The sequence below is a fragment of the Glandiceps talaboti genome, chromosome 11 (assembly GCF_964340395.1).
Source record: "Glandiceps talaboti chromosome 11, keGlaTala1.1, whole genome shotgun sequence".
Classification (NCBI taxonomy): Eukaryota; Metazoa; Hemichordata; class Enteropneusta; family Spengelidae; genus Glandiceps; species Glandiceps talaboti.
Window position 1 is genome coordinate 1,785,694 of NC_135559.1, and position 16,934 is coordinate 1,802,627.

Here is a 16,934-nt window from a genome sequence, read left to right on the forward strand (position 1 = left end):
GAAAAACACTTTATATTACAGTGTCCCCTGTATAATTTACTCAGGCATGACCTCTTTAGTGAAGCTGCTAAACATATTAATAATTACAGAAACTTGACAGAAGAACAACAATTTAAAGAAATAATGAGCAACAAAACTCTAATTATCGCACTTGGAAAATATATCAAACTTAGTAATATAAAAAGGGAGCACCACCTACAAAATACTCATAATATATAATTTGAAATGTCTAAATACCCTTCATTATTATTTTTTCATTAATATTATGTTTCAACTCGTTGAATAGTTATTGTTGTTGTTTTGTTTTGTTTTGTAGTCTTTATTATGATGTGTAATGTTACTTTTGAAAAACCTATAAGTGTTATTATTATGATTTTTTTTTTCCCAATTTTATTTTATTTGTACCTTTAACAAATCCCCAGGGTTTTGTTACGTGTAATCAATAAATAAATAAATATAGTTATATTAACCACTTTTCTGCTTTTAACCACCGTGTAGTACTAATACGAGTAGTACGGGGTTCGTCGTGTAATTTAAACACACACACACAAACAAACAAACAAAACAAACAAACAAACAAACACACACACACACACACACACACACGGGTAAAAATAGACACTGTCAATATACACAAAGAAAATTACGTAAACATAGATTTAGAATGTGTCACTTTTGGGCCATTGAGTTGTTCACCTTGCATAAGCAAGCATAGAATAGAATGTCTATATCCCTTTACATAACACGTTCTCTGAGAATGTTGGTTGCCCTCACGTTTTCTGAATATACTATCGTCGTATCGATAGTAAAGATGAAATCCGGCGAAAATATGTATGGCCACATAAATCACCATGATGCTTACGGTACGGTAGTGAAAAACATCAACATTGCAGACTGTGTGTAACTTGTACCAGCTTAGCATGAGGGCCACAAAACCCGTGTATCATGGTGTACGGCGCGCCGATGCTACGCTGTCGATTTCGAACAAAGAGTTGAACTTTTCACACAAAACCTTTCACTTCACACTTTTCCAACTCTAAAAGTCTACTTATTACGTCTCAGGCTTGTCCCTAAACATTTACAACTACCTACCGTGTGTAGTTTTAAGTTCGATGCCCTTCTGTGCCATCTGATAATGGCATTTCTGTTGAAATCTGTCAACTGTCCTCCGACTGCCATTCTCATCCCCTTTACAAAATCTCACTTCCTTTCATCTCTCAATGTAGGTGGTCCAGGGATGGGCATGGCACGACAAGTCAAATGAAAAGAACTTGATGACATATTTGTCATTTTTATTGTCAGGTTAAACTTATATCCGATTATTAGGGGATGGGAATGCATTGTTACCATCGGGTTCATGAACTTACAGATCTTGTAATTTCTGAATCGTTGTCAATGCATCGTCCACCTACTGACCGGCCACCCACTGCGTTGTTCAAAACGACTGCTCGTACAGTTTTGAACGTTGAGGGCGAGATAACAGTTGACCTTTGACCGCTCGCCGACAGTACACATGTGTATCATGCCAGTTATTTTTCTACGATTTTCCCACAAACGAAAGTGAAACTCGAACACTTAAATGAAGAAAGCAGCCATTTTGATATCTAGAAAACTTCCAGCAAAAGCACGGCTGCAATGCAGTCACGGGGCATTTCCTGTGTAAAGTACCTCAGTCATTTCACTACAACAACTGCCAACGTGAATTGCAACTTCATTCGACATGGTTTGTTGCTATGGAAATTGGACACAGGATCAAGCACGTGCGAATGGAGGAGGTTTTCATCACTTAACAGTACACCCGGAAGACTTGGGCCAAAGGTAGAAGAAGCATCACCATTCATAACAACTCCGATATTTTATGTCAATGCTGGTAAGTTAGTTAGTAGATTTTGAAAGATGCACCTCAGGCTCAACCACTTCTCCGCCCACGACAAAACACCATTGGTCATCAATTGGTGCATCATGCATCACCCTCAAACACTACTAGCATAAATTGATGAACTTAAATCAGTATCGTTATCACCACCACCACTGCCATCACTGTCGTTGTCGTCGCCGCCGCCGTCGTCGTCATCATCTTCATCACAATCATCATCATCATCATCATCATCATCATCATCATCATCATTATCATCATCATCATTATCATCATCATCATCATCATCATCATCATCATCATCACCATCTACATCTAATATTTAGGTGTTTAGGGATTTTTTCTGAAAATGACCCATTTGGGCGGTACATACCTGTAAGGCTGTATACCATACTATGGCAATAAACACCCCACCCCACCTGCCCGCCAGGATCTAACACATCTTGATTTTCTTATAGTTCCACACATTGGACACCTTTACTCAGCAACCTTAGCTGACACCTTACATCGCTGGTACAGGATTCTGGGTTATAAAGATACTATTTTTTCCACTGGTACTGATGAACATGGACTGAAAGTCCAGCAAGCTGCTGCCAGACACAGCAAACCTACCAAGTTATACTGTGATCAAGTGTCTCTACAATTTAAGGTAGAGTATATTGATATGTAAAGTAAACTTCACACAATTAGATTCTGTTTATTATTGATATCATCTAGAACCATACATTTCTTAATTTCTAACTCAAATCAAAGGAAATTAATTATGATATGAAATCATGAAAGGAAACTCCAGAACACAAAGTTTATGAAAATACCTTATTTTCTAGAATGAAATTCCTCATGGGTCTTAGCATATATGAATATGTATTAGATGAACAATAAAGTCATGACTCCTAAATTTTGCTTTAGGTTAGAGATGTATGGTTCGTGATGACATTATATTTGTAAATTATATGTTAAATTTGACACAGTGTTACATTGTTACTAAGTAGCAATGTCTTTAGTTCAATAAAGATCAATTTTAGATCAATTTTATACAATTTAAAAGTGAAACCATAATTTTTGTTCAAAGACTCCAAAGTGAGTTAAGCATTAATTATTTGTGCTACAGTATCCCATTTCAATCTGATTAAAATCTGATGTGGTGAAAGCTACTAGATGTCTTTATTTACCTCTGTTTCCTTCACCGTGTGTAGTTTGTTTTGTTCTGGGTGACGATCACTTGAAACAAAACAAACAGTACAAAACGATGGAAATAGAGGTAAATAAAGACAGCTAGCTGCTTTCACCACATCAGATTTTCATCAGATTGATCCAGTTCAAACTCTCCTGTTATTTTAACTTACAGGAATTATTCAATAAGTGCAATATCCAATATACAGACTACATCAGAACAACAGAAGACAGACATAGGGAAGCTGTCAATCATTTTTGGGTAAGTGTAGTAATCACTGTGGAATATGACATTCAAATCATTCCCACAGGTCAGTGCACATTTTTCCACTGCATTGGGTCGTCTGTTATGCACATTTTTCCACTGCATAGGGTCATCTGTTATGCACATTTTTCCACTGCATAGGGTTGTCTGTTATGCACATTTTTCCACTGCATAGGGTCGTCTGTTATGTACATTTTTCCACTGCATGGGGTCATTTGTTACACACTGCCATAAAGAGGCTAGTGGTTGATGACGATGATTCAAAATATAATAATTTGCTTGTTACATTACAAGAAGTCAGACCCATGTACTATTGATTAATATTAAGGTATTAGACCACACAAAATGTCCCTTGTTGATATTGGTTTGCAGTTAAATGTGGTGCAGAAATAAACTGTAAAAACTGTTGTTATTTTGTTCAAGTAAATCTCAGACTCAATCTCAGTTAAGATCAAGAAAAAAAATCAGGGGTCACCTTACAATTTTTTTTTTTCAAATAGAGGTCAAAATCCCCACCTGGAGATACAATTTTACAGTATTTAAGGTAACATCAAAGAATTGAATCTTTCTCTTATTTCTAGAATAAATTGGTTTCCAATGGTTACATATATGAAGGAACATATAAGGGTTGGTATGCTGTGTCTGATGAGGCATTTCTTACTGATGAACAGGTGAAAGACATAGAAGACGAAGATGGGAAAATAGTCAAAGTATGTAACCATGACTACCAAAACTTTGGAAAAACCCACAATATCATGTACTTTCAATTTACTAATTTTTGTTTGTGTAGTAATTGAGCAGCTGCTAAGTCATACACTGTATTCAGCTGCAGTGTTATAGGGCATAGTCACAGAAATGGTTCAAGTCAGTACTAAGTCATACACTGTATTTAGCTGCAGTGTTATGCAGTAATTTTTTCAGTATTGTATTGCTGTGCAAATACCATTAGTATGCATGATGCAAGTAATCACTGGTGTGCGTGTTGTATGTAGTTGTAATGTGATATGTAATGTGAAATTTTTCCACATTTTTTGTGATTTGTGTAGGTGTCAAGAGAGACAGGCAATCCTGTGGAATGGACTGAAGAGAGAAATTACATGTTTAGATTAAGTGAATTTGGACCAAAATTACAGGCCTGGCTATCATCTGATTCTAATAGTAAGTGAATTTGGACCAAAATTACCAGCCTGGTTATCCAGTGATTCTAATACGGTAGTAAGTAAATTTGGACCAAATTTCATCCTTATAAATTGATTAAACTGTAAGTGCACTTGCACACCTTCCCAAGATAATTTCACAACAAATATCAAATCAGATTGTACTTCATCTTTCCTTATCTTGTTGTCTATCTAGTTATCAAACCTAACAAATTTACAAATCTAATACATCAGTGGATTCAAGATGGACTACCAGATCTCTCTGTATCTAGGCAACGGGATAGGCTGGAATGGGGTATTCCCGTACCCAATGACAGTACCCAGACGGTGAGTAACTTTATCACATGATTTAAATGATAGGTGAGGTGAGAAAGTAAGACTCACAATATCTACATAATATTTTAAAATTTACACCCAAATACAGGATCTGATCATACGACAACAATGATAAAATAGAAGAAAAGGGAAGGATATAAACAACAGAATCAATCAACCTTGTACACTGTATTCTATATCATTGACAGATCTATGTTTGGTTAGATGCATTGGTTAACTATCTGACAGTCTGTGGATATCCAAACCAATCTCATCTATGGCCTGCTGTACATCTCGTCGGGAAAGACATTCTAAAGTAAGTGTTGGATTTTTAAGTTTGTCAGGTGTTATGAAACAAGTAAGTTTTATAGTCTTGTAAGGAATCACGTTGGTTCCTAGTGCTTTGTCATTCTATAATATGTCATATTGTGGATATCAGATAGTTGTAAAAATTACATAGTTTCACCATTGAGGGCACTATGTGAAAACAAATATTGGTTAAAGGCCCATGTCGGATTAGAATTAAAATCTAGGTTTGAAAACTGCTTTAGAAAAAGTTGGCTCGGAACAAAAGGATCTTGTGTAATCCTTATTAAGGTAACACTAATGTGATGACAAGGGATTGAAACATGGCCCTTTAGATATTTACCATCATCAGCATTGTATACATCAAATGTAATGGCAGGTAACCCACCATAAAAAAAAAAACTGTATTACTCATCAAACTCCACAAAGTCTTGCTTTGTTTTTTCATCTTTTTTTTTTTTTTAGATTTCATGCTGTATATTGGCCAGCATTTCTAATGGCAGCGGACATGCCACCACCAAAAGCTATTTTGTGTCACTCACATTGGATGATGCAAAGTCAGAAGGTAATTAGATTTTATTTCCCAATATTTTCTTTGTTCCAACAAGGAAAATATGGGTGACCTAAGTGGGCCTTGTAACTACGAGTCTCACGACTTGTAGTGACAACCCTTATGTCACGAGTATTTTCCTCCTGAATGGCGACAAATATTTGGGAATAATATAATTATACCTCTTCAAGCATAATTTATGAAAAATTGAGAAAAATAATAGTGATTTCCAAACTGACTATTTATCTAAAAGTAACAAGCCCTTGTGAGTCATTAATATTCAGTGTGCATCTAATAAATATGTATGTCTGCTGAGTCCCATGATGCAACACTGTGAGAACATTAGAGGTGAAAAAGAGTTATATTTTGCTGTTTCTTGGCTATTGCAAATTTATGTGATGTGAAATCATGAAATGACTCTCAAGACCCAGAGTTTATGAAGATACCTTTATATCTTGGAGTGGCACCCCCTTTAAGTACAAGGTACACATACTCTTTTAAAGGTTCTTCAAATGTCAGCATGTAACCTTTCCCCATTTTTAGATGTCTAAAAGTAAAGGGAATGTGGTAAACCCATTTGAAAAGATCCAGACATATACACAGGATGGCTTACGGTATTTTCTGATGAGAGAGGGTGTACCTCATTCTGATGGAGGTGAGTTAGATAACTTGTATGCTTTCCCCAGGGAGTTGAGGAAGTATAAAGGGTTGTTGATCTGTGCCAGGGGTAATAATTGTGAGCGCCATGAGCTCTCAGGAGAAAAGTCACATTATGAATAGTCATTATAATTATTATTATAACTCTTCACAGTTATAAACTTCATTTTATACAAAATCGAAAACATTTTTTCACCAATACTCAAACATAGAAAAGTTTTATCAAGGTTTTATGTAAGTATTTTCACTAGTCAGTAAGTTATCATCTTTCAGTCAATGGCCAGTCTGATTGAAATCGGATGTGGTGAAAGTGGCTAGATGTCTTTATTTACCTCGATTTCCATTCCATTGTGTCGTTTGTTTTGGCTATCACCTGGAACAAAACAAATGACACAAAACGATGGAAATAGAGGTAAATAAAGGCATCTAGTCTCTTTCACCACATCAGATTTTAATGGCTATCTCCTGCTTTCCGTCCATAAACTTTTTCCATTTTAATCTTCTTCTCTGAACCTGATGTTCAAAAACTTTGAAATTTGGTGTATATGTGTCTATGGGGAAGGCTATTCAGATTTGGTCATAACACTAGAGCAAGAAATATATTATTTATAAATAAAAAAAATAATTATTTAAAAATAACAAAAATCATAAAATTATCAAATTTATTTTCAAAATACAAAATATCTGTAGCATTCAAATTATTATTTGTTGCCTGCTTGGCTTATCATAATGATACTTGAGGGTTCATTTCAGATTATTATGATGAGAAAGTTGTGAAGTACCTGAATGCAGAGTTAGCTGGTACTCTTGGTAATTTATTATCTCGCTGCACTGCCAGGTCATTGAACCCAGACCAGATCTTCCCACCATTTCACCAATCTTCATTTCCACCAATCTCAGACAGTAGTGATAAGACCGATACAGATTATTATGATTATGATGAACTCATACAAAGTCTACAAGATTTGCCAGGTAAGCAGTTTTCCTAAACATATGAGGACATGAATATTCAGTGTGCATCTAATAAGTATGGATGTTTGCTAAGTCCCATGATGCAATTGTGTGCCAGAGTGAACACAAAAGAAGTGAAAAAGTGTTTCAATTTGGTGAGTCTTGGCAACTGAACGAAAATTATGTGATGTGAAATCATGAAATGACTCTCCAGAGCCCAAAGTTTATGAAAGTACCTTTATATCTTTAAAGGTGCCTGTAAATGGGCTTTATGCCCGTTGGTTTACCTGAATAAATAAATAAAAGCTGGTATCACTTATCCTGCTAATAAAGACACCAATTTACTCACTACAAATTGTTTGTCCAATTACTTATGGAAAATATTGTACACATTTATTAGTAGTTGGTTATATCCACTCCCATTACAGTGAAAAGTTGAAATCTTAGTTTAGCATTATAAGGTTCTGGACAGACTCCGTATAATTTTTAGACCTCAACCAGAACCAAAATTACAAATTGATCAATAAATTATGAAGTTTTGTATCTGGAGACATCCTGTGTTCCTCTCACTGAGTTTGACCAGATTGGTTATTCTTCTTTCAACAGATATAGTCAATACTTACTATCAAAACTTTCAAATCCATAAAGCCATTGAAGCAATTATGAGCTGCCTCAGACAAACCAATGCCTTTGTGCAATATTATGAACCTTGGAATCTGAAAAATCAACCTGAAAATTCAAAATGGCTGTACACCATACTTCACGTTGCTATGGAATCGCTGAGGATCTCTGGAATACTATTACAGCCTGTGACCCCAACACTCTCAGATAGACTGTTGACTAGGCTAGGGATTCCTGAAGATCAGAGACACTGGGAACATCTGGAAGGATTTGTGAGTTACCATGGAAACAGTAGTCCCTATGAAGGGAAACCATTAGGAGAAGACAGTGGTGCTCTCTTCAAAAAGATAAAAGAGGAAAACATATAAATATGTATAAATAATATTCATAAAATATTGATATATAAACACAACCGATGGAAGTGAGATCTTCAGAAGAAAATTTATTGTGCAAATTTCAGACTCAGTTTGTGTCAAAAAGGATGGAAGACTGGCCTCATCACATTGCGGCGATTTTCCTGATTTCTAATATCATTTTCTTATTTTTCTCTATATTTCAAATAAAGTTTTAAATATTGCCATCATGACTATTGTTTCCTCTCACATATTTTTTTCATATTTCTCACTTTTATCACTGTCATATCAGAGTTTACCATCTTTAGATTACTAATCATAGAACAAACTCACAGGCTAATTGTCAGTGAGTGTGAATACATGTATCTACTGATCCGACTAATGGAAGTATGCTCAGTAATTAATAATACTTTATTTTAATGAGGGCAAAAATAGTTGACGAAACAACTAATCGAGTTTTGTCCTCAGAGAAAAAACAACAACAACAAAGCAAAACAAAACAAAACAACATACATATCACACAAATCCGTCGAAGTATTCAATTAAATTCGGAAACAATTACTCACAAATCTTATTCAAGTAAAGCAGAAAAGTGATTAAAAAAAAGGCCTCAGATATAGACAAAGTCACCAACATAGAGTAATGCTGTTAATTAGTCAATATGTAGGGTGAATATTCAGCAATATGTAATGAGATAAAGGGAACAAATGAACGAAAACAACTTGGAAATCAAATTTATTTAACTATAAAATCATCAAATTTTATCACTGCTGCATTCTCCTAGTGTTCATACTTTAAGAATTTGAAAGCTAACTCTGTTGTAGGCATCAAGCGTAGACCATGCAAGTTAGATTAGATAATTTTGTCACGTACACAGTACAGTACAACTCTGCCCTAAATACCAGGAAATACTTCTCTACATCAAGAACCGTTAACATATGGAAAGGTCTACCAGCAAACGTCGTCAATGCACCGAATATAATTCATTTAACAATGAGTATGACTCTCTGCCGACACACATGACGAACTAATTATCCATGGATACCTTATCCCTCAACTCAACTCAACTCAACTGAACAGTACTAGTGTATGTGCGAACCACACCCATGTGTCAAAACAATGCAAAGTGTCACCTATAAGATAAATGTGTTATTTGGCACCATTCACTTATTATCGGCCAAATATGTCAATATTATCGATATTTTATTAATATTTTATTATGTTCTGAAACATATCTGGGAAAACAAGTGTCTATGGCCTATATATTTGTAAGGTATCCCATTTGCCATTTACCCACTTTAACTCTCCCACGTCTCATTCACACGAGACGTGCAGTGCTTTCTCTTGGGTACAATTACTGCGCAAACTCGCATAAAGGTCACTGACAACCACCAGACCATGTACCACACTTCTGCAACGCTATAAACTTATACGAGGTGAGTCGCCATTACAGAAAAACAAAAGACTGTAGGTAAGTAGTCATCATGTCTGTCGACTTCAACTTATTTCCAAATAATTCTCGAAATCGTTATTTACTGAAAAAAAGAAATATTAGTCAATGGTGTATAGTCCTAGCACATGCTTTCTTGCCTGTGGTCCTAGGTAGTTTTTGCAACGTTACCTTTAAGAACAGAATGCTTTCAACAAGTGCTTACGTGTACGTACTATGGTCGTGAATCTATTATAAATAGTGTGGTCTTTGTTCTGTCCGTGCATTGCCATTGTTCAAGGTCACAGCGTTCGTAAAATCGCTAACCACAAGGACATGTCGCCATAAACATCGAAAGCTACCCATTCCATGATGACGTTTCACGTTGTTGTTGTTTTTTGTCAACAACACCAGTATCATACTTTCCTTGGTTGTTTTGTTATAGTAGGGTCTACTTCAATAATATAACAAACAATGAGAATCCTGAAGGCCTTTTTTCCGTTTGTAATGGGTGGCTCGAAAACATGGCCGGTGTCAACTTCAAAACAAGGACCACTATCAGTAGTGACGTGACGTTTCGCTGACCACAATAGAATAATTCATTTAATGAAATCGTAGAGAAAATTGTTAATGATTTGCATTGTATAGTTGTCCATGCCATACCACTTAGAATTGAAATATAACTGCATCCAGTTTATACATATATATATTCAGAACTAGTCTAGTCCGTTACGATTATCTCCACCATGATATACGTTTAATCATAGACAGTGGAGGGGAGACTGTCTATGGTTTTAATAATAGAAAGATATCGTAGAAAAAGACTACACGTATAGTAATTAGACTATTAAATTTTGGACAGAATGTTTGTTCTCACGGCGGTCAGCTTAGAAGGGTGGTGTGAAATCGTTACTCATCAATCTCTCGTTGACATTATTATATTCAGAGCTGTTTATTACACGTATAATGACTGAAATTGGCCATAATAAAGACCAATTACAGTGAAAACATTGATTACGGAGTACGCCGACCACTGGATTATGATTTTAATAACTTTATGTCTATGTTTTTCATGGTACGAAAAATAAAACGGTGTGATTTAACGAAGTGGAATGTTTTATCATTATCCACCATTTTCAAACCTGTTCTCTCCAGCATTTATGCCATCGATTGTGCTCACCTGAACACGGGCGAGATCTAAAGGACGCCGCCAGCGTTAAGCCTGCGTGATTATAATCTTTTTTAGATGCTGCCACAGTATACAAGTAGAAGTGTGCTTATATATGTGTTTATGTATACACAAACATATACATACCCATATAGATAGATAGGTAAGGGGTTTGTGTCTGAGGCCCAGCTATAAGAATCTAATAGTTATTTATTCTACATAGAACTATTGATCTCGCCCCTTACCCGGCACATGTACCAACTTTCACAACATCGTGATTTTTGCTATTTTGTAGGTCTTGGCAGTTAAGACAACCAGACAAGGAAACCACTTTGAAAATCAGGATGGCATCAATCGAAATTGATGATCCCAAATTACAGACACTTGTTACCAAGGCGACAGAAGATGGAAAAAGATACAAACAAAAAGATATGAGAATAAGTATTGATCTAGTTGATGCGGCTAAAAAACAACTCGATTTTCTGAGGCTAGTTCATACTTATCCAAGTCTAGTCAACAACGATGCGTGTATCCTGAATGCTATTCGCAGGTATGAGATGTTATGGCTCCCTCTCGCGGCCAAACACCCATCACCTGACCTTGTGGCACCATTGGATGTTGAGTGGATCTGGCATGTTCACATGCTAGCCCCTCAAGAATATGGAAATGACTGTGTCGCATTGGTTAATGCATTTGTTGACCATCAACTACACAGTGCAAAAGCAAGAAACAAAGGGTTACTTAAAGCTGAGGCAATATGGCAGAGGTTATATCAGGATGAGCCCTTTGTTGTTGATCTAGTAACACCTCCAACATCAAGTGTGGATTATGAGAGTAAGATTAGCTATGACCTCAAGACAGCTGTGAAACGACAGAAGTTATTTTATTACCAGGTTAGCCTTCCGCATTATAAATTCACCAGTTTCTTAAAGAATGGCCTACAGAGGTACAAGAAACTGTTGTATTTGAAGAAATGTAACCCTGAGCTGTTCCTTGTTCCTTGTTATGATATGGATCTTATCTGGCATTCTCATCAACTGCATCCTCGCCTCTACAAGATGGAGACAGAAGCCATACTGGGCAAGACCTTCAACCATGATGACTCTGTCAATGAAAGATCTGTTGGATCCAAACTTGTCACTTCTGATGCCATGACTAGACAACTGTGGAAAGCCGCATTTAAAGAGGATTTTGCTGTCAGTGGTGCCATGTACAGAGGCAACCCACCTACTGGACTAAACCAACTGAACCACCAAGATCGCTTGATTCTTCCTACCAAAGTCTGCAAAGTACACATTGACCGAATCGCTGTAGAACAGTCCATAGAGGAACGTCGTTTTGTCTTGACATGTAAGCTTGCAGGTAGCTTCTTTAACATTTTTAAGTTGAAAGGCCCCCAGCATATTTGGGAAGCACAACCTGGTGGAAGACTTGCTAGATTCACGTTCAACAGCACTGAACATACATCGTTGGAGTTCAAAATGATGACCCCTGGTGCATTTTGCTCATCTGGGAATCTGATTGGAATCGCTACCCTTGACTTTCGAAAGGCTCTGGATGACTTAATTATCAATGGTAATGAAAGTGAAACGCACACTCTCCCACTTACACTTGAAGACAACCCTCAGAGCAGTAACTCCATTACCATAACATTCAGAATCGTGTCTTTAAAGGAGGGTGAATCCCAATTAAATGTCAACATTGGGAAGTACGAAGTACCACCAAACTTAACTCAAGAGTCTGCTGGCACATATTTGCCAAATCCAGTCAGAACGAGGCTGTCTACAGGCATGGTTGAAGCCAAACATAGGTAATGAATTCGAAGATTATGTTATCATATTGTAAACTATCATAAAATATTATAATTCCCTAGAAAGTAATTCAGGTAATTTTGGATGATAAACAAACAATATAAGTTATACTTTTTAAGACTTTCACGTGCTGTTACAGACCAGAATCCAGCTGCAGTAGTGCGGGTTGATTTTCATCTACCACGCCTGATATTTTGCTAGCAGTCATTTACTTTAATGGACACAAAGGTGCAGGCTTTTTTTTTCATTTTCAATTTTTCCCGCTGTAGCTATGCCAATTGCATCAAAATGTGATTTAGTACCAACTCAGACAGTTGAACTATACAACGTAAATGTCTGTAATAGCGAAAAATACAAAAACAACTTAACCTACCTTCACACAAAAAAATAACACTTTTGCCTGTACGGCTTGCCATAGCCACTCCTCCCTTGGGAAATGTTTTATCATTATTTACTTGTCTCATAATCTTTCAATGTTTCGAGTTTGTTATTGCAGTTTTTAATGGGAAAATATTAGCCCCAACTTTGATATTTTTCTCAGTTTAATACTAATCATCTCCCAAGGCAGGGCTTACATGTTCACCTGGCTGTTTCGTAGTCGTTCACTCGGTTGTCGTTTTACACAAAAGTTGTGTTTTCTAGACAAAATATTTATTCAAATAAAGAATGAATAACGCCCGGAGACGTCAGCAAGTCTACCATTACTGTCAAGTTTTGTCTATTTATAATGCATGATTTTCATTTCAATTATAGAGTAAACAATCACTATGGGCGCCATGTGTTCACAGTTCGGATGATGCACTGTCCTTCAATGAAGTTCTCCGTTATAGAGGTGTTAGACAGTAAAGATAATCTTACTGCAGTATCTCAGTCAGTTGGAAGTGACACTGTACCAAAAGCTAACCAGGTAAGCGTCAGAGAGAGAGAGAGAGAGAGAGAGAGAGAGAGAGAGAGAGAGAGAGAGAGAGAGAGAGAGAGAGAGAGAGAGAGAGAGAGAGAGAGAGAGAGCCACGCAGGGAGAAGTCAGAGACAGTGATAGAGACTTCAGCAAAGAGACATACAGATGGTCAGACAGACAGAAAAAGACTACATGTCTCTGCCTTAATGACTGACTGGCAGAGAAAGGTGTGGGGAAAAGGGAAAGTGGGGGAAAGGGAGGGGCTGAGAGAGATTGCGAGATGGAAATTGGCTCAAAATAATTTGGGGAGATTTTACCAATCAACGCTCGCTGCACACCATTTTAAATCTTTTAATTGATAGATATAATTTCCTCCGAATATTTAGATTCCTGGTAGTGGATTCAGCGTTACTTTTGATCCTAAATCTGGTCAACGAGCCATGCTCATTAAAGGACCAACTGATGACTGGGGTGTTTGTATTGGTAAATGGTGTGGGTTTCGCAAAGGTGTGCCGGGAGTTCCCGGTGACAAGAATGCAGGGCGACGTGGTGTAAAAGGAATTCCAGGTAATCCCGGACAATTAGAAGCCCTGTTTTACGGTCTTCAGCTGTGTGATAAATTAAAACTGAAGCAAAGTGGTCACACATTTCATCTGGGCAACCAGGTTTCACTGAGTGCAAGAACAGGCAAGGTCAAAGTTGGCAAGATTGAACAGGATGCACCACAAGTTGTAGCATTGGCTTTCACTATTGGGGTACTTCACATTATGTGTCAGCCAAAGCCACGGACACCAATCAACTATAAAGACAAGCCACGTTCCACAGACCCTGATACCTTGCCATTTTTTGTGGCCGCTGGGTATTGGTGTTATGTTCCCTACCATCCTCTATACATGTCATCAGCAGGTGGTTTAATTGACAGTGGTGGAGGAGAATTTGCCGACTACGGTGGAGGGGGTGCTGGAGATGGTGGAGATGGTGGAGATGGTGGAGGATGCGGTGCCGGTGGCTGTGGTGGTTGTGGTGGATGTGGCGGGTGTGGGGGTTGTGGGGGTTGTGGTGGTTGCGGTGGCGGTGGATGTGGTGGGTGTGGTGGGTGTGGGGGATGAGGAACACTTTAAAAATCGTCTGATTTTCTTATTAATAATATGACAAAGAACGGAACCTGCATGTACTATGTTTGCCGGCCCTGGGAGATCCAAGGACAGCCTTTGGATTGTCTGGGAAAGCCTTGACAGTTCTACATTTTCATAATTTGGAGTTCTGGAGAGGCATTTCATCATTTCACATCACACAAATTTTGTGCGTTTGCCAAGACCAAATAGAAACTCTATTTCATCGCTATTGTTATGACACTGGTCCATCAATGCCTCATGGAACTTAGCAGACATACATATTTATTAGATACATACTGAATATGCATAACTCCTAAGTGCTTATTACCTTCAGATAAATATTAAGATGAATATTAAGTGTGTATCTAACAAAGTCTGCTAAGTCCCATGAGGTAACAGTGTGTCATTGTGAGAACGATATAGATGAAACAGAGTTTTAATTTGGTCTTGACAATTTAGTTTGATATATTATAATTTCCTGAAGCTGACGTTCGCATTGTTTCTTGACCAAGTATGCTAATTAACTATGTATTTTTGTATACAAGTACATGTGTTTATTTTAAACTTTCAACTTTTAATGATGATTCTTTCGAGCTCTCAACCTATGACATTCATTTCAGATTTATATTGGATTGTATATAATGAATCAGAATTCAGATACGTCATTTTATCATGATCTTCACTTATTTTTCTTGTAACTTGACTGGCGATTTTCACGACTCGCTACTTCTTTCACCCAGTACTTGGTTTGCATGGACTATGTTGGACTATATTGGACAATATTGGACTATATTTGACTATATTTGACTATATTGGACTATATTTGACTATAGTGGACTATATTTGACTATAGTGGACTATATTGGACTATATTGGACTATATTTGACTATATTGGACTATATTGGACTATAGTGGACTATAGTGGACTATATTGGACTATAGTGGACTATAGTGGACTATATTTGACTATATTTGACTATATTGGACTATATTGGACTATATTTGACTATAGTGGACAATATTTGACTATAGTGGACTATATTGGACCATATTGGACTATATTGGACAATATTGGACTATATTTGACTACATTGGACCATATTGGACTATATTGGACAATATTGGACAATATTGGACTATATTTGACTATAGTGGACAATATTGGACAATATTGGACAATATTTGACTATATTGGACAATATTGGACTATATTGGACTATATTTGACTATATTGGACTATATTGGACAATATTTGACTATATTTGACTATATTGGACAATATTGGACAATATTGGACAATATTTGACTATATTTGACCATATTGGACAATATTGGACAATATTGGACAATATTTGACTATATTTGACCATATTGGACTATATTAAACAATATGTGACTATATTGGACTATATTTGACTATAGTGGACAATATTGGACCATATTGGACTATATTTGACTACATTGGACTATATTGGACTATATTTGACTACATTGGACTATATTGGACTATATTTGACTACATTGGACAATATTGGACCATATTGGACTATATTTGACTATGTATTAACATATATAATGTCCTTTCATATAAAGGACTTATATTAATGATTCAAAATCGATAATAAACGAAAGAAACTGAGGTAAATTAATATATACACGATAGCCCGACCCGTACTTGCACGAGGCTGGTGCAATATATTATACACGATAGCCTGACTCGTACGTGTATGAGGCTGGTGCAATATATTATACACGATAGCCAGACGTGTACGTGCACGAGGCTGATACAATATATTATACACGATAGCCAGACTTGTACGTATACGAGGCTGATACAATATAGTATACACAATAGCCAGACTTGTACGTGCACGAGGCTGGGACAATATATTATACACGATAGCCCGACCCGTACTTGCACGAGGCTGGTGCAATATATACACGATAGCCTGACTTGTACGTGCACGAGGCTGGTGCAATATATTATACACGATAGCCATACCCGTACGTGCACGAGGCTGGGGCAATATATCATCTTAGTAAACTAACACCTTGATTACCAAAGTAATAGGTACAGAAGAGAGACCACAACAACACTATATGGGATACATACATGTACCTTTTGTAGTAACTTAGTCGTGAAATATTTTTAGTTTGTGTCTATCTGAATAGTAAACTGAGACCTTGAATGCCAGAGTAGGCTAGACATTTACAGCAGGGACTGGGTACAAGTAGAATTCTGTTGCTAACTGTTTATTTATGTTTATGTTTTTACATACAGCTCTACT

At 36.8% G+C, this 16,934-nt stretch overlaps 2 protein-coding genes across 2 annotated transcripts; both read left to right on the top strand.

Annotated features, from left to right (window-relative positions):
- Positions 1–1,508: 1,508 nt before the first annotated feature.
- LOC144442471 (methionine--tRNA ligase, mitochondrial-like) lies at positions 1,509–8,317 on the top strand. Its single transcript, XM_078131833.1, has 11 exons — positions 1,509–1,870; positions 2,335–2,525; positions 3,225–3,311; positions 3,896–4,024; positions 4,361–4,472; positions 4,668–4,798; positions 4,996–5,102; positions 5,558–5,657; positions 6,186–6,297; positions 7,053–7,271; positions 7,857–8,317. The coding sequence occupies exons 1-11, from the start codon at positions 1,636–1,638 to the stop codon at positions 8,237–8,239; spliced, it is 1,806 nt and encodes a 601-aa protein (XP_077987959.1). The 5' UTR covers positions 1,509–1,635; the 3' UTR covers positions 8,240–8,317.
- A 1,294-nt stretch (positions 8,318–9,611) lies between these two features.
- LOC144442823 (uncharacterized) lies at positions 9,612–14,639 on the top strand. Its single transcript, XM_078132196.1, has 4 exons — positions 9,612–9,695; positions 11,117–12,631; positions 13,386–13,539; positions 13,917–14,639. Exons 2-4 carry the CDS (start codon positions 11,166–11,168, stop codon positions 14,637–14,639), a joined length of 2,343 nt encoding a protein of 780 aa, XP_077988322.1. The 5' UTR covers positions 9,612–9,695; positions 11,117–11,165.
- The last annotated feature ends 2,295 nt before the right edge of the window (positions 14,640–16,934 follow it).

What these genes read in the sequence shown, in the direction of transcription:
- LOC144442471 (XM_078131833.1), top strand. Translation starts at nt 1,636, where the DNA reads ATGCAGTCACGGGGCATTTCCTGTGTAAAGTACCTCAGTCATTTCACT. An exon ending in AAGATGGGAAAATAGTCAAA is followed by an intron (nt 4,025 to 4,360) that starts GTATGTAACCAT and finishes TGATTTGTGTAG; the next exon opens with GTGTCAAGAGAGACAGGCAA. An exon ending in AAGTCTACAAGATTTGCCAG is followed by an intron (nt 7,272 to 7,856) that starts GTAAGCAGTTTT and finishes TTCTTTCAACAG; the next exon opens with ATATAGTCAATACTTACTAT.
- LOC144442823 (XM_078132196.1), top strand. Translation starts at nt 11,166, where the DNA reads ATGGCATCAATCGAAATTGATGATCCCAAATTACAGACACTTGTTACC. An exon ending in ATGGTTGAAGCCAAACATAG is followed by an intron (nt 12,632 to 13,385) that starts GTAATGAATTCG and finishes TTTCAATTATAG; the next exon opens with AGTAAACAATCACTATGGGC. An exon ending in CTGTACCAAAAGCTAACCAG is followed by an intron (nt 13,540 to 13,916) that starts GTAAGCGTCAGA and finishes CCGAATATTTAG; the next exon opens with ATTCCTGGTAGTGGATTCAG.